The 17,901-nt window shown below is 54.7% G+C and overlaps 1 protein-coding gene across 2 annotated transcripts in view; it reads left to right on the plus strand.

The window, feature by feature from the left end:
• Positions 1-17,901, plus strand: part of ITPKB (inositol-trisphosphate 3-kinase B) — a 97,145-nt gene that overhangs the window by 65,572 nt on the left and 13,672 nt on the right. For both annotated transcript variants that reach the window (XM_036860192.1, XM_036860202.1), the window contains exon 3: positions 16,770-16,869. In XM_036860192.1, coding sequence (XP_036716087.1) covers positions 16,770-16,869 — 100 coding nt within the window. The remainder of the gene's footprint in view (positions 1-16,769; positions 16,870-17,901) is intronic.

Raw genomic sequence — 17,901 nt, forward strand, 5'->3', positions numbered from 1 at the left:
TTTGAGAGAATGGAGGAGAACTCTCTGGGCAGGTTAGGGGAGGGCTCTCCAGCCAGAGGGAACAGCACAAAAGGCTCAGAAGCGTGAAGCAGCAGGATGTATCTTGGCGGATAGGTCAGTTTTTCTTCAGCATAGGGGGTAAAGGGGCATGGCTGGGCAGGAGCTCTTGAGAGCCCATCTGAAGGAGCTTGGTCTTTGTCCTGAAGGCTTTGGGGAAGCTATTGAATGAAGGTTTAAAACAGGGAGGGGCCTGCTGGAATTGCTGTGATGAGCTTTACATTTTAGAAAGATCTCCAAGGCAGAGGTGTGGAGAGGGGCCTGCAGGAGGGCACACCTGGAGAACGGGAAAGCTGTCTAATCCAGGAGAGATGGGAGGAGCAAGGGGTGACGCAGATAGGGACGGGAGAGGTGTCAGGGAGGTAGAATCGGGGGCCTTTGGTGATCTCCTGGATGTCCTGGAAACACAGTACCAGAGTCTCCTTAGCTTGCCTGAGAGGAGATTCCAGGGTCCCCCACATAAGTTGTGATCTTCATAGTTCCATCAGGCCTGCTGGGTGGGAGCTACAAGGCCGGGCATTGGAGCAGGACTGTGCCCAGAGCCCCTAGAGCCCCCAGCCACCAGGAAACCAGTTGGGGGTTAGGACAAGCAGTGGGGCTCCTACCCTCTGGATGCTCTGGGAAGGAGCTGGTAATGCCAGGAGCAGTGAGCACTTGGGCTCCGCCCTCTGAGCGCCTCTGGCTTTTTGGGAGGCGCCCTGATTGGGTGGCCCATCGCTGAGTCCCCAGCCCCTAGCCACAGGCACACAGGCCATGGGATCCCATCCCGTGCTCCCTGCTCTTCTCGTTTCACAGTCACTCTCTCCCCGGCTTTCCCTCTTTCGTTGCCTTCGGGAGGACTAAAGGATGGAGGTGGGACCAACGCATTTACCGCTGACACCTCTCCTCGTCTGGGAGAAGCCCCTGGGTAGCTAGCCCTCTACCATCGAGTCTGTCATTTCGTTCTTATTTTCGGCAGGTTTGGGGGGAGAGAGAGGATGGGGCAGGGGCTTTGGCTGTGGCGTGGCGACTGTCCTGTGAAATACTCAGAGGCCGTGGGACCCTCTGGTTTTCCCCTAGCATTTGAGTGTTAAGTTTCATAGCCAGGACGTGAGGCTTCCTCCTGACCCGCTGCAGATGCCATGGCGAGTGTCACCTCTCCAAGGCTGGGCCACAGCTGGCAATCCCAAGGACCAGGCACCCCCAGTTCTAAATTCTGCTCTGACTCGAGGCCCATCAGAGCCTGTTCTGTTCGGCCGTGAACGAGTGATGTCCCACCTCTCTGGTGAGCAGGCGGGGCCTGGTTGGGGGGATTCAGAAGTCCCCGGTTCTATTTCAGCTCCTGTAAGCAACTACTGAGCCACCTCTTGTCTCCCCCTCCCCGGCTACTAATCCAATCATAGAGGCCAACTTTCTCTGAGTGTTTTATTTTATCCTTTAGACCTAAACGGCCATCTCACCTGGCCTGTGGGGTGGGCGGGTGCTCAAAGCACTCCTCTTGTTTCCCCACGCCATCCTCCCTACAGTCTGAGAGGCGGGGGAGGTTCTGAGCACTGTCTGCAGATGGAGAGACAGAAGCTCAGGGAAGGAGGTGACTTGTCCATGTTACATGGCAGTGAGTGGCCTGCTTACGACCAGTTGGGGTCCTAAGGCCGTCCTTGGCACTCCGTCCCCTTCATCTGTCCTCGAATGCCGTCGGGGGCCGGACAGGTGATGCATATGAACAGGGCCTGGTGACAGGGGGCGGAAGGCCCGTCTCAAGGTGTGCAGTTCAGCTGCAGCCCACAGACGGTCGCTACCGGGAATGTGGGCCCAGTATTTCAAAGAACGCTGGCGATCTGGATGTTTGTGTGAAATGTCCCGATTTTTAAGTGTTGGCAACTAATTTAGAACAACAAAAAAAATTGTTGCCAAAGAAAATAAGTCTGCTGGCCACTGGCCGGAAACTCAGCCCTGCATCACTGGTCACTAAGTGGCTTTCCTCTGGGTCTGATTCAGGGTTGAGGGGGAGCTCCACTGACTGACTTTCCCGGCGAAGGGCAGGGGAGAACTGAGCTTGGGAAGTAAGGGAAGAGGAAACGGCCTCAGGAGCTGCCAGCCCATCCGCGTCATGCTGGCCAAGCACCGTGTACACAGCTCAGCCGCCTGCATTCCCAGGGCAAATACTTTCCATTTTCCTCTTGGGTCACCCTGAATTCTGGGGTTCTTTGGAGGTTTATCGCCTCACTTCCTTTTCTAGAGATTGAAATGACGATGGCTTGAAAATATTTTCTTCATTTGGGTTTTTCCTTGGTGACCTCATTCAGAGACAGATGTGCCCTAATAATAGCATAGAAAGTTGAGGGGAATAAATCAGCCAGCTGGTTCTGTTCCCTAGAAGTGATCTTACAGTTCCTAAATGTGGACCGTCCCCAGAGACCCGGGGTGGGGGCGGAGCCTGCGACAGGGCCACGGTCATTGTGAGACTCCGGAGTGTCCCTCTCTCTGGGACAGAGTCCCTGCGGCTCTGTTCACCCAGGAGGGCAGCTCTCACGTCTCGTCCGGGCTCCCAGCTTAGCTGCCGGTCTCCCAGCCCACGGCAGCTGGACATCGCAAAGGTTTGCACTTGTCACGGATTGGCAGACAGAGCGCTCACTCTGCTCCTGCCTTTTCCCTGTGCACAGAGGCCCGGAGTTTGGTGACACCTAAACCCAGTCTGTCTCAAGTAGCCCAGTCCTCCAAAGGGTCTCTCCAGTTCCTTTGGTTCAGGGCCACTGGCCGGAAGGACCCTCAGTCTTTAAGCCCCTTCCTCAGCCCCTCCCATTCCAGAATACATTTTCCAGACAACCCGCTCGCATCTCTCAATAACGTTTCACTTCCTCTAACTCAGTAGGAAGGGGATGAAACACATCTGAGAGAACCAGAAGCCTTCCGTAAGCTGCACAGGCAAGAGGGGGACTTCTGTGGGTCAAGCTTTGAGGTGGAGGGTGGTGTGTACCTGAGATAGAAAAGGTACCATCCATATGCAGGTGCTGATGCTGGGTTGTGGGTTAGCTTCTCTTTAAATCCGAGGGAGAGGACGGGAGAGACTGCAGCGGAAGCCGGCTTTGCCCATCTCTAACACAGGAGATCCCCACCACAGTGCTGTGAAGGTCCGTCCCCGTGTAATTACCCCAAGAGCTGCTGTAAAATACCTCAATATAAAATGAATGTTAATGCATTGTAGCCTAAAGCCAAAAAGTGATGGAAACAGTGATGGCGTGTCCTTGCTTCCAGGGTGTGGGAGACCCCCTTGCAGTTGGGCATGCAGGCTGCCAGGGATAGGGGTTGGGGCAGGAGCCCCAGGTCTGTCCCCTGATTGGGACCCAAGCCTGGCTGAGCCCCTTGGCCCCTGCTGCTCAGGGAATGAGAGGTGAGTCCGCTGCCTGTTTCTCAGGGCCCCGGGTGGCTCCTGCTACACAGGAAAGTGCTAAGTAAGCACTCGGGGCCCCAGCTGACAGAGATGCACGGGGACGGGCGATGAGTCAATCTGTTTATGAAAATCACACATACCGACACGGACGTCAGGATGACCCCCCCCCCCCCGGGGTCATCTCACAGCTGCGCTCTGAGAGCTGACGAGTCTTGCTCATACTTGGGGGTTCACTGGTGTGTCTTTTTGGCCTCCAGCAGTCTACACATGAACAGATGCATGACCGCCTCACTGAGACAGGCCTGTGCCCTGAACAGCCCTGGTCGGGAGAGGGAGGCCGGGTGACTCAGAGCTGGTGTCAGAGCTGTACCTCAGCCTCTGGTGGGCAGGGCTGCAGCAGCTGGGTTTCTGAGCCTCTGCGAGTCTGCCTTCCCATTTGCTGAGCACCGTTTAGCCACAGGCAAATCAGTGTAGTCTGTCAGAAATATGAATTGCACCAGTATGTCTTGCTGGGAAATATTTTCTAAATATAGCTAAATATTTGATACTGCACATGATTTGTTCTCATGTGGTATTCATGCTCTTCCTGAAAAGTTTCCTTGTTAGAAATTCCTTTGGTGGGAGTTCCCCCCAAGTCTGACTTTGGAGTTAGTCCAGAATAAGCCCCTTACCAAATCCCTTACAAGTGCTTTCTGGGTTCTCCGAAACTACTTAAAAGGTAGTATTTTGTCTGTGAATGTTCTTAGCCTAGAGAAGTAAACTTTCAGCAAGCTGGAGATTGAGGAAATCTTGGCCCTTCTACTATGTACACAGTAGGATCCTTAGGTTCTCAAATTTACAACCAGAAGATTTTCAATCTCAGGGAATCTCGGAGAAAATACAGGAGCTCCTAACATAGGAGAAGCTTGTTTCCATAAGCAGGGCTGTGCTTGTGAGAGTGGGGGGCAGAGAAGAAGACTTTTCTGATTCTTCCTCATTTTGCAGAAAACTTCCTTTCAGATTGCTGGCTTAACTTAAATGTCATCTTCCAGCATGGGATGAAGCAGTCTGTTTCCACATGGGCCACCTGTCAGAGCCCATGGGTCCTGTTGCTGGGTTGAGCCTCCCTGGGAACAGGCAGAGTTACTTCCTTCAGACTTTGGGTCCATGGGGTGGACTGGGGCAGTGGGAGGGGAGGGTCTGCAGGAAACAGAAGGACCGCTGGTGGCTTCCGTGCGAGGCCACCTCCTTACGTGCTGCCTCTCACACCCATCCTAGAAGGGCTCCTGGGCGTTCTGGACTTCCAGAAAGTCTCTGTTTAAGGCCAGCCCCCAGCTCCTCCAGGGTTCATTTCATGGCAAGGAATCGGCTTGTTACTGGGGACCCACTGCCTGCCATCTGTGGCCTTCACCCTCTGCCCTTTCCTCTTGGAAAAGTGGCCCCTGAAGGCCAGGGCTGGGATAGAGGAGGAGGTGATCAGACCCTGCTGCTAATTCTGCTGAGCCAACGCAGAGTCCCCTCCTGTGTGTTTCATCCCACAGACAGTCTCATGCCCTCAGGGGGCTTACAGACCAGACTGGACACATGAGAGGTTTGTAGGGTAGGTGGTATTCCCATTTTACAGATAAGGAGGAAACTGAAACTCAGAGAGGTTTGGTAACTTGCCTAATACCACCAGCCAAGAATAACAGGATCTAAACCTAGGTTTATCCGGCTATAAGTATACATGTTACAAATGACCAGTGAGGTAGCCTAGCAGAGTGATGGAGAGCTTGGACCCTGGAGCCAGACTGCCTGGGTTCAAATCTTGGCTTTGCCACTTACCATGTGTAGAACCTCGGGCAAGTTGCTTAATCTCTCTGTGCCTCAGTGTCCCCATCTGTAAAATGGGCTAATGAGATGACCTGTGTGACAGGTTGAGATATTTGTATCATGCATACATAATACTTATCAAGCACTTGGCATTGTGTCTGGCTCTAGAAGACAGTCGAGACATATCACCTATTTATTACTAGAACAGCCCACATGCTATTGGCTCCACCCCACTGCCCGCCTGGCCTTACGTCTTGGGAGCCGAGAAGGAGGGATTGAGCTGGAGGAGCTGTGTTGGGGCTTGGGGGTGTCATGACTGGCCCCTGTGAGGAAGTCGCCCAGGAGGGGCACTGGGGGTGCTCAGCCGTCCCAGGCCTTCAGTGCCAATTGTCTGTTGACCAGTAAAGACCTTCAGTAAATTTCCACCCTCTGTAACTCGGCCTTGTTTTTTGCATTTTAACCAAAGTAAAAATAAAATCTCTGGGGAGGGGTGGACGAAGCGAAGGGAGGGAAGGGACCTGGTGTGTGTCGCAGGGGCCGCCTCCACCAGCTGGGCAGGGCTCTGGATGCCCTTTCCCAGAGGAAAGGCTGAGCCTTTCTGTCCTCTGAGCTTTGTCCGTTAGGAAGTCGGCTGCTAGAGGCTGCCATTCCCCATCCCCCAGGGCTCTTCCTCAGCCCCCTGGCCACTCCCTGTTTCCTGCAATTGTTGGCTCCCCCCAACCTCTGCTCCAGCAGCCCCAGCAGGCTCCTGGTGTGAGAGGTAGGCTAGGCCCCTGCGCACCAAAGCATTTCCTTTGCTTTCAACTGCTTCCCCTCTCTCGCCTCTTTCTTCCAGCGCTCCATTATTTTTAGTTCTTAAGAGGATGAAGTCCAGGAGGGAGGAGGAAGGAGGAGCCAAGTCTGTGACCTTCTAGATCAGAGATGGAGCATTTGCCGGGCCTTCCTGGTAGGGAGTGTTTGGAGTATTTCCATTTTGGGTGAAGGATACCTCCATTCCTTGGTAACCAAAAAAAACGCTGGTTTGGCAAGACTGTGAGCCCCTTTGTTGCCAGCTCCTGTAAAGTTAGGAAGAGGGAAGGAGGGTGGATCTGGAACAGTCATTGGGAGAAGTGCTTTCTTTGCTGGGTTGACTAACCAGAGTGAAAGAGTGACCCTCATGTGTGCATGTGAAAAGGCCCCTGGGGCCGGGGCCTGCTGTCCTGGAGCCTGGTGGTGTGTAGTGAACCCCAGGCAGATAGGACAGGAAATCCCCCCAAGTATTCCCCCTGGAGATGTCTCTGGAAAGATCCAAGCTTGGGCATGTGAGCATGAAGAGGTATGAGCTGGTTGAAGTGTATTTCAACTTATAGGAGATGGCACGTAGCAGGGCCTGAGCCGCTGCTGTGTGATGGACCTGTAAAATTTTCTCATAGGTCACGCAGCTGGTAGTATCGTACTCCCACTGTGTGTCCAGCCTAGGGGGGCGTCCAGAAGTGTTAGGACAAATTCCGGTTCTCCAGAAGCTTACCCTCTGATGGGAGACACAGCACAGGACACAAGAATCATGAAGCTCTCAAAGCCTATCCTGCTAGGGAGGAGGATTCTTGGAATGGCCTGTGGCTGGTCTGAGAGGCTTTATGGAGAAGGTAGGGCCAGCTCACGGACTCCAGCACCATCAGCTGTGAGGACAGTGGGATGTGGGTAAAGGAAAGGAGGGGGGAGAACACTGCAGGCAGAGCACCTGCGTGAGCGGGGACCTAGAGGTGGGGTAGGCATGGGACAAGAAGGTGACCAGCCCTGCAGGATCAGAGAGGGTGTCCGAGAACGTGTGCATAGGAGAGGAGGGTGGGCAGGTGTCTGGGGCGGCCCTCTGTCCCTGGTGGGGCCTTGATCCCGTCTGTAGGTGGTCAGGGAACTCTTGGTGGCCAGTCGGGCCAGCTGGGCCTGGGCGGACTCCTCAGGCAGGGATTCCGGATGATGGTAGGGGAGGGAGAATGGCAATGAGGGATGGGCCCCTGTGTGCCGATCTGGGTGCTACCCTTGTCCCAGAAACTGGGCCTCTGGTCGCGACAGGAAGAATGCAGCTTCTCAGGAGAGGGCAGCTAGGCAGCCGCTCAGGGTTTTCCTGGCTTTGGCCAGAATGTGCTGCTGGGAGTTCACCGACCAAGGTGGTAACCCTCAGGGAGGGCCAGCCCGAGCTGAACACTTGCATCAGGAGCTCCCATTTTTCAACAGGAGCTCTGGGCCCTGACCGGGTCCTACGCTCCAAACCCGGAGCAGAGCAGCCCTCTGACCCGACCAGGAGTGGAGAGGACGGAGCACCCACCCTGAGAACACAGAGCTGGTTCCTGCCTCTCACGCCCTCAGTAGCCAAGGGGTCCAGGCCTGCAGGGGCTGGGGAGGGCCCGCCGTCCTCATTCTCCTGCCCTAGAGCAGCCACTGACGCTGTGGGAGGTACGTCGCCCACCTCACTGCCCTCAGCGTGATTCCGACCACCTGTGGGTGGGTTCCCTGCAGGACAGGTGAGGAAACGCTGTGCCAGCCGTAGACTCTGAACCACTCATCTTGTGGGAACACCATGTGGGGTGGGGAGAGAGGTAGGGATGAAATTCAACATTACTCAGGTCTTTCTCAAAGAGTGTTTCTGCATTCAGTTTTTAGGGGAGTTTCCTTGTTTGTTAAAGGGGAAAGACGGTTAGTCTTAAAATCCAGATTCTTATTTTTAGCCAGAGCTACCTGCCCTGCCAAGTCCTTGGGCTTTGTTTCTCCTACCCTTGGTGTTTTGGTTTTGAAAGGCCTTCCCTCCTCCGCTCCAGGCTCCCAGCTCACTTTGGCAGGGGTGGGTCTGGCCCCAGCCAGGTTTCTAACCAGGCCTCCAGGCCGGAGCTATTGAGCCAGGGGCCCCTACCTGCCTGGGCCTGCACCCAGCTGCCGTCACAGGAGGGCCCTGCCAGGGCGAAGACAATGAACAAAGTTGGCTTGCCTTGGCTCTGCCTCCTGGGAGAAGCACAGGCTTTTCCCCAGCGAAGGAAAGAACGATCACTAGGGAAACCCAAACTGCTTTTTTAGAAAGACCAAAAGAAGAAAAGAAGGAAGAAAAAAGCATTTTTTCCAAACATGGACAACTCAATGCCTTTTGCTCAGACTTCTGCAAGGCCAGAACAAAGGCACTGACACAGAATGAACCTTCCCGGGCAGGGGCGTCTTCACCCACTTTCAGCGCTTTGTTAATGTGTCTTCCCAAAGTGGGTGTCAGTGAGGCTGTTCTGGGAACCACTTGGAAAGGAGGGCAAGGCGGGTCATTATTCAGGCCTGCCCCGTCTGAAAGGTCACTCTTTTGACAAAGCGCTTGCTGTTTATCTGAGGCTATTTTTTAACTGGAGGAGAGACGATGGGGGCCCAGTTACCCTGTTGGCTGAAACAAAACAAAATCCTCGGAGCAAACCAGGAAGCTGTGTGACCTTGAGCAAGTTACTTAACCTCTCTGAACATGTTTCATCATTTGCAGAATGTAGATAAGTATCAGTGCTGTGAGTGAGGATTACATGAAATATTAGAATAGTACCTAGCAACATGTTAGGCATTTAATATGTGATTTCTCTGCCTCTTTCCCCGGACAAGCCAGCTTATCACCACTAACCAGCACATACACACAGGCATCATATACACATGCACACGTGTGCAGCAAGGCAAAGGATTCTGGCAATATTGCTTTGGAGAGTTATACGGTCCAGAGATAATTTCCCTTTTCTGATATTTTAGAGATTTCCCTTCATCTCTTTCACTCAAAAAAAAGGATACTCTTTATAATTATCTAAAAATAAAAGTTTGGCAAGTGATCTAACTATTTAAATAAAAAGGGAAGTACTGGAGGAAAGAGTAGAATATTGGGGGAACAGCTCAGATGGGAAAGGGGTTAAGAAGAGTGTGTAAAATGAAATCCGTTCTGCAGTCTCACTATTTATTATGTTCTTCGCTGGTGCCTAGCAGAGTTCCACATGTGTGAAATGGCGTTCTTTGGGGAACTCTTCTTTCTCCTTTTAGCAACTTTACTGACCTTCTGAACCAGAAACTGGTGTCGAGGCACCTGGACGCAGGTCGGCTCTGCTCTCCCTGAGTCACAGAGCTCGAGGCCCCAGGAGTCGCCCTGTGTGTTCCTAGTTGCCATGAACATCCAAAGGGAAGCTTTGTAAGCAATTAACCACACAATTAGCTCATCTTCTTGCCACCGGCAATGATTGACCCTCTGGAAGTGCCCAGCGGATTTTTGCCAGTCTCCTATGCCTTGGAGGAGAAAACTGTTTCAATTAAAACAAACAAACAAACAAAAAACAGACACAGAAGTACAAACAAAGTGAACATCTAAGGTTCACCTGTCCAATGACGGTATACAGAGCACCTGTGTACATGTGTACCACCTTATCAGTTCTCTCAGAGCTGATAGAGTGTGCATCAGGGCAAGTGTGATGTTTACAGGTGCCCAGTTTACAGGTGAGAACGCTGAGGTCGGAGAGGTTCAAAGGCTTGCTCACAGCTGCAGCCAGGAGGTGGCAGAGCAAGGGATTGTTCTAGCTCCAAAGCCTGGGTCGTGTGCTGTCTTCTGGAAACAAAATCCAATGCTGTGGCCTGCCTCAGAGGCAGAGGATTTTAAACACACTCGAGACGGAGGGGAGGAGTGCGTTGCTTCAGCCTGAGTTTGCAGGGCGGAAAGAGCGGCAAGCCTGGCAAAGCCAGCGGGAGGGGAAGCTGCAGGAAGGGCCGGCTGCCTTGGGTAAAGCGGGATTGTGGGGCGCTGTCTTCAGGAGGCCTGCTTCTCCAGACAGGAGGCAGTGCAGGCACCGCTGGGGCCGACAAGAGGGGAGCAGAGCCCGCAGCGCCCTGGAAACTTCAGCTTACTCCGAGAGGCTCTGACCAGGTTCCCGACGGGCGATGTTGGATTTGGTCTCCCTTCTCCTGAGCCGGGCGGGGCTTGGCTCAGCCTGCAGGCCTAGCTGACTGGCCGTGGTGGCCTCTCCAGGACCCACGGCAGGGGGTTGCCAAGGATCTGGTGGAGCCAGGTGCTGGGGTTCCTGGCTGTCGGGAGGGTACACTCGCCCAGAGGAGAGCTGGGGCGCAGGTGTGCCCCGGGCACTGTGGGAGCACCCAGGAGGGACGGCTCCAGCAGAGGAAGGGCCTCCGGGGCCTCTGAGCTGCCTGGGGGGTTAGCGGAGTCCTTTGCCTCCGCGCCCGTGCTTGCGAAAAATCCCTGGTGGCGGAAGGTGTCACCCTTGCGGTGCCTGAGGGTGGGTGAGGAGGGGTACATGTAGCGAGCCAGGAGTCGCCTGCAGAATCTCATGGGCCTGAGAGAACATGTGTTTACTGAACTGCAAATACCTCCGTGTGTGGATGGGGGAGGAGACCTAGGGCTGCAGACATCCTAGGGCATGTGAGGCAGTCCTCCAGCAAAGGAAGAGCTGGCCCCCATGTCACTGCCCCTTCTGGGCCGTGCATGTCATGCAGCTGATCCTGATGACAGCTAAAGCGTCCTGTGAGTGGGGTGGCTAGAGGCCCCCAGCCTCGGCTCTGGGTCCCTGCTTCCCCGCCTTCCTCCTCCTCCTCCTCCTCCTCATCTCCACCAGTCCTTTTTGCCTGTGTGATGGAAGACAAAGGCCTGCCTTTGAGGTCATCCACTTAGCCCTTTTATTTAAGGCAGTGTTCCCTGCAGCACGAGGCGGATGACTGGCTGGGGGAAGCAGCCAGAGGGTGGCGTTTACGCAGGAGCCGTTAGCATCCCTGGGAGGCTTGGAGTCTGGTTTAGATAAACACAGAATCAGAGACGCTGCCCAGGCTTCCTCCCTTGGGCCCCACTGGCCAGTGGACCGTTTCCGCGCTGGGCTCTCAAGGGCTCTGGGTGAGTCCAGGCCAGAGGGATGAGGAGCTGCCTTCCTCGCCAGGGCTGCCCCGAGCGCTCTGAGGCTCTGCGTGCTGAGTGGAGAGGTCGCCACACATTGGTATCGGCCATTAGGGAGTAGATGCACATCTGCTGTGAGGCCAGAAGTCTTTGGGCAAAGAGAAGGAGGGAAAAGTGAGAGCCCCGAGCCTTCCAAAGGCACCAGTGGCTGGAGAGGGCTCAGCTGGGGTTGGCCAGGTTCTGAAACTCCCTTTCCAGGTGACTTCTGTCACCTCAAGCTTGAAGAGGGTTGGGGTTTTGTTGTTACTAGTCTTTTTCTCCTGCTACAAATCCCTCTCCACATTCTCTGAATATTTTAGCTCCTGTCAAGTCAGGTATGAAGGGAGGGAACTGCCCAGAGCAGTTTCAGAGCACCAGACGTCTCCAGCCACTCTTGAGTCTTAAAGGACCAACCTCCGCTCCTCAGGTCTGGCTATTTTCTGATCCTTCTGAACTTCTCTGAGTGAATTAGGGCCCTACCTTTTCCTGTGCAGCCAAAGTAGAGAACATGACCCCACCTCTTACAGAGCGAGGTCAGGGCTGTAACAAACATCAGCAGAAGGCCCTGGCCTGCACTCAAGTAGAAAACAGAGCGAAACCAAAATCAGTGCTGATTTAACCCAGGAGTGCAGTCCTCTAGGGATTTGTGGAGCTGGGTCATCCAAGCCCATAAACCTGAGGTGTTACCTGAAAAACCTCACTTCTGGTCTGCAGTTGGCTTACACCCGGCACAGAATCAAGGTGAGAGCTGCGTGTCGTCAGCCCACCCTGTGGCTCCTTCCCTGCTCGAGAGGCAATCAGCTTTGTGGGGCTTGCCTTTCCCTTGAAGTGCCGCCCAAGAACATCCCAAGTGTAAAATTCCAGCCACAGTCTAGGAGCAATTAGCTGGTCTGATCTGACTCATGGGAGAGCCTTGTGTCACCTGGTAGCTAAGCTGGAAGTGGCACCTGCCCAGCCCCGGAATGAGACCTGTCTGGGGTTTTGATGGCCAGCTGTGGAGCCTCTCCCAAAGGCTCTGGGCGCCTCTGCTGTAGAAGCAGCCAGAAGATCCCCTACCCCGAAGCACCGTCCTGCCAGCCCAGCTCCCTGGCTGCCCAGGGGAACCTCCCTGAAGAAATCTCCTTGTCTTTCCTGCCCAATCTTCTGTCCCCATCACCTTGCCCAGCGTGCTCTGGGCTGGAAGGGCCCCTGCTTGTTGATAGGCACAGCAGTTGGTGAATCGGTTTGAGGTTCCCAGGGTATTCTGACACCTACTGGCAGGAAGGAGAATGGAATGACTTTGGGGAAGCAACTCAGCTTGTAAGATTCTTCATCTTACAGAGAAAATAATCCTGTCTACCACCAGGTTGTTTGAAGATGAGAAATGAGGCCATAAGGAGCCCGGTCCCGCTCCTGTCACATAGTGAGAGCCTGTAAGTGATGAGTCATGGACGCTCACGCCAGGCCCAGTGCTGAGGGAGGCTGGCCGTCCGTCCTGTTGCACATCTAGGGAAAAGAGCCCTGCCGGTGAGATGACAACTGATGCCAGCTTGCAGGGAGTTTCTAAGAGCCATTCCCTTTGCTCTGTCATGCCCAGCAGACTTAGAAAGAACACCCCAGCTTATCCATTAGGTAGGCCATTTTATCCATCAGATCTGCGTGTAAGTAGCGTGCCAGAGTAGAGCTCGGCGGAGTCAGCTAGCTGACTCCTCAGATTTACACAGGAGGACCCCGCCACCCAGAGAGGCCAGGGGGCCTGTCAGGCATGTGGAGCTCTGGGGGGCGTTCCAGGAAGGGTCAGCAGAGGGTGTCCAGGTGACCCTGGTGATTGGGAGGTGATGGAGGGACGGGGCCAGTGAAATCAGCTGGCAGCCAGTGCTGCCAAGGGGGAGCGACCAGGTGCCCTTTGCCACACCGTGTTCAAGGCATTTGAGAGCTGCCTGTGTGTCTGACAAAGCTCAGCTTGTTAAATTCGAGACCTGGGACTGTAGTCCGATTGCAGAGAAGTGACTGAGGCTATTGAGACTCTCCCAGGAGAGAAAAGGTGATCAATTCCTCTGGATGGAATTCTTCCAGGTTGTTGGGCTGCCCTCCTTTCTTGCCTCGTCGGCTGTCTTGGGTGGGGAAGGGGCCTGGCATCCCTTTCTGAGGACTGTGTCTTCCTCCAGTGAGAGGCTTGCAGGGAGACTGTTAGCCCAGCTGACCTTCCGGGACCCACCACCTGGAAGCGGCTTCTGCCTAGAGTTGGTGGTGCCTAGAGCACCTAAATGGGTGCTGTGGTCTCCCGGGCATCGTAAGGGAATCGATTCTCTGTAATCTCCTGCCCTAATCGTTCTCTCCACTCCCATGGGCCGGGGGTAGGGGCGGTGGTCACCCTGCCGCCTTCTTTCCTGGGCCTTTCCTGGACCTGCTTTTCTGTTTAATGTTTGGCAGCGACTCTAGGCACTGCCTGGGTGCTGCTATTTAAAAACCACAGGAAAATCCCCTGCTTGCTGCTGCCAGCACAGTTGAGAAATCCCGTGGTGTGCAAACCCGCCCCAGTGGAATATTCCACCTTGGAAGCCGGGGGACGCTCTGGCCTTGGCCACATGGGGCCCAATTTTCATGTTGAAGAAATGCTCCCTTGTGGAGGAGGTGTGGGAAAGAGGAAGCTACGTGGAAAAATGCCCCATTTACTCAGAGCTCAGCCGTGTTGGGAGGCTCTTGGGTCCCACGAGCCATCAGAGGACCCCTCCCTGGAGCACCCCTCTCCTTTCTGGACCCCTGAAGAGGGGTCCGGGAACTAGAGGTTTCACAGCTCAGATGCCCCTGCTGGACTCGAACCTGGCTATTCTCACCCAGCTCTTTTCCCTCCTGCCTCCCGGGTCCCAGGCCCACTGCCCAGTGTGTCCCCGTGGATCCCCAGAGAGTTGCTTCCTGACAGGGTGGGTTTGGTCCAGCCCCAGGCTCCGTGACCTTTATTCTTGAGTAACTATGGTAACACCTCCACTTGGCTCCGGCCTGACTGTTCCTGGGATGACTTCAGGGACACCCCTCCTTGAACTCAGACCACTAAGACTCTTCCACAAACACGCCTGTGCCCGTGAACTTCTAATGGCTTTACCTCCGGGGCTCAAAGGAATGTATGTGTTATTCCCATTTTACAGGGAAGATAATAGGGCCTCAAGGGGAGGGTCAGGAACTTGTCCCAGGTCACTCAGTGAGGAGCAGGCGGAGCCAGGACTCAGGCCCAGGGCAGCCTGCCTCCCCAACACCACACTCCCCGGAGTCCAAGCGTCTCGGCCCGGCGTGCAGAGCCGGACTCGCCCTCTCACCCTTATCAGCCGCTGCTTCTGGCTCCCATTCCCAGCACGTCCGGCCCAACTGCTCCAAAGCCCAGTCCCGGACCTCTGTTCCCACAGGCCCCGCTGCCTGCAGTAGTCGTCTCCTGCTCCCTTGAGTGTGCCCCCAGCCTGCGTCTGCGGGGTCAGCCTCTGTGATGACCTTCCTCCCCGGCAGGCATCAATCTTTGCAGGCCCCCGACCCCGGCAGCGGGACACATCCTCCCTGGGTCCTCTGCTGGCACCGCATCTGCAAATGCAGTAGGAGGTGACACGCTGCAGCTGGGTGATCGTGGCCTCTCTAGTCTTCCTCTGAGGGGCCCTTGCTGTTGGCATGCAAGAGGTCATTTTTCAGAGTCCTAGAGTGTCCACTGATCCAAAGAGCGTGGGGGGGACCAGTTGTCCATCCCTCACTAGACAGATGAGGAAGCTGAGGCCCTGAGAAGGGGGCATGAAGAAGGGCAGTGTGGGTTTAGTGGTCCCCTGATGGGGGAGTGGCATGGGATGGGGTCCGCCCTGGATGGAGAACAGTCTGCCCTCCCCCTCCTCCCACCCCACTCTGAACCCGTTGGACCCTCGTCCCTTCTGAGCTCTGTTGCAGGGGTGTGACCAGCAGGTAGTGAGAACTGTGCACTTTTCTTCTGGACCCACCTAGACGTCTTCCCCGTGGGTGGAACAAACCATCACTTGGTTGGTCATCTCATGTAATTAGGTTTTCCCATTGCTGCCCTCATGCATTGTCTGTCCTGAGTGTTTGTGCAGCCTTCTGGGTGCTTAGATAAGAAACGCTGGCTTTCCTTAGCCTTCTTCGGAGATCTCCATCAGAAGGATCTAGGAAAAACACCCTTGTCGGTGAGGCCGGCCCTTTGTCACATGGCCTGGCAGAGCACTGCCCTCGCTTTAGACTAGGTCTTGGCGGTAGAGTGAGGGTTTCTGGGGTGGGATAAACATTGCCAGGTTCGGTAGGGAAGAATTCTTCTCCTTAAACAGATTTTAACTTGAAACCTTGATGACAGAAGCAGCTGAGTCTCACCAGAGAGAAAAAAACAAAGGAGACGGATTTAACCTTGGGCTCCAGCAGCTGGAGTCAGTCCAGCAACCTCAGTGTGGCTGCTAGCGGACGCTGCAGGACAGAGAATGAGGAACCGCCTCTCCAGGGGTCCACTGTCCAGGCAGGACCACTCCTCACCTCCCTCTTCTGTAGAATTCCCAGCTCCTCCTTCCCAGCGCAGAGCCTTGGGGGTTTACTGTCTGTGGTTTTGCTAGTCAGGGATCCGCTTCTCAGGAGCTTGAAATGCTTCACTTCTCATCACTCCCTTCAGGGGCACTTGATCTTCATGTCTACAGCCCGGTCTTATTAAAGTAACTTAGGGATATTTTTATAGAGAGAAATGTGTATAGCTGGGGATAAAAAGGATTTTCTTTAAAGTAGTCATATAGGTGAAGGTTTAAATGTGGCTTTATCACTTACTTGTCTGAGGCTTGGGTTCTGCAAATGGAAATAACAATGATTACCTTGCATGCTTGCTGTGAAAATAAAATAAGAAGGTGCTCAATAAATGTTAGTTCTCCTTTCTGCCCAAGGAACTCCTCCTACACACACACACACACACACACAAGAGTTTTTACTTAAGAAATGTCTTGAGAAGGAGAAGTGCAGTGGAGAGAGAGTCCTGCGGCCTGGCTCACCCCTGAGTGCACCAAAGCCTTGGAGGCACTGCTGTCCCCGGGGAGTTCCCTTTAAAGTCTCCTCAAACCTCTCACAGGCAAGAGGTGCCTCTGCTGGCACCGCATCTGCAAATGCAGTAGGAGGTGACACGCTGCAGCTGGGTGATCGTGGCCTCTCTAGTCTTCCTCTGAGGGGCCCTTGCTGTTGGGATGCAAGAGGTCATTTTCCAGAGTCCTAGAGTGTCCACTGATCCAAAGAGCATGGGGGACCAGCTGTCTATCCCTCACTAGACAGATGAGGAAACTGAGAGGGGGCACAAAGAAAGGCAGTGTGGGTTTAGTTGTCCCCTGATGGGGGAGTGGCGTGGGATGGGGTCAGCCCTGGATGGAGAACACTCTGTCCCTCCTCCCTTCCTCTGTTCCCAGAGCCTGTCAGATCCTTGTCGCCTTGATTCTGGGTGTTTTACTCAGCCTGTTTGTAGAATGGGGCAAAGCCCATAGATGCATGCCACGTAGTTGATGGAGGTGAAGTCCTCAGAGCTGCCTGCGCCGTGGGCCTGGCACTCACCTCTTGTCCTGTGCCACAGGCAGCGGGGTTCCCTGGTTTTGAATTCATCCTAACCGGAAAGCAGTAGTTCTGTTTCTAATGTAGAGCTTTTCGTTTGCTTGTTTCTAGAGCAAATCATGGAGGAAAATAAAAAACATGGTGCATTGGTCTCCCTTTGTCATGTCCTTCAAGAAGAAGTACCCCTGGATCCAGCTGGCAGGACACGCAGGTAGCCACAGCTCTCCCGGACTTTCTGACAGGATGTCCAGCTCTCTGGGGAGGCGTCCAGCGCGTGTGGGGGACGGGCCTGGCCCTGGATGCTCCCGGGGATGAAGCATCTGAACAGGTGCTCCCCGAGAGACTTCGTGGTCTGCAGTCGCAGGCGTACTTGAGAGACGGGCCTTAACACCGCCTCGAAAATGCACGTGGACACCCGCCCTCTCCACAGTCTGTGCCACCTCTTCACAAATCGCACACATTCCCCCCTCAGTCTCTCTGTCTCTTTCAATCTCTTTCTTTCAATCTCTCTACCATTTTAACTCAATAAAACAGATGAAGTCATCGGTCTTTATAGCTTGCCTGCCATTTGTCACCTGGGACAAAGAGACAAAGCTAAGTGCTTCCCTGAGTGCCATGCCCTCATCAAGATGCTCCTCTGGGTGACGATACGTATGCAGATACAGTGTCTGCCCCGAAGGAGCTCGTAGCTGGTGGGAGAGGCAGGCAGGTCGCCCCAAGAGTGTTAAGACGTAGTGGAGTACTTGCTGCAGTGGCCACGCCCTGGGCTAGCCACGAGGTCTCCAGGTGGCCCCTCAGTGACAGGGCAGGGTGTCTAGAGCTGTCTAGCCCACTCAGGGTGGTCCTTTGGTGGGCATCGTCCTCGGGGGACAATTCAGTGGCCGCCCGTGGACTTCAGGCCAGCACAGGGTCTGACATTTTTTTTTTTACACCCTTAACCACGTTGGCCCAGACCCCAAGGCAGGTGGATGGACACCCTTCCTCAATACTTACCTGAGGGTGTGGCTCAGAAGGAGCGCCGCCCAGCCGGGCAGAGCCTTGGACCGCTGCTTCTCAGCCGGTCTCCCTCTCCTGGCGCTAAATCCGGTTCTACCAGGGCTTCTCCTCCACTGAGACCGGAGACACTTTCGTGGCTGGGAAGCAGGGTTGACGGTGGGGTTGGGGGGTGGTAGTCACACAGAGAGGGGTGAATAGGTCCTGGCGCAGACCTCTCACTTCGCCTTCCTCACCCTCCAGCGGTGAG

The sequence above is a fragment of the Balaenoptera musculus genome, chromosome 1 (genome assembly GCF_009873245.2).
Source record: "Balaenoptera musculus isolate JJ_BM4_2016_0621 chromosome 1, mBalMus1.pri.v3, whole genome shotgun sequence".
Classification (NCBI taxonomy): domain Eukaryota; kingdom Metazoa; phylum Chordata; class Mammalia; order Artiodactyla; family Balaenopteridae; genus Balaenoptera; species Balaenoptera musculus.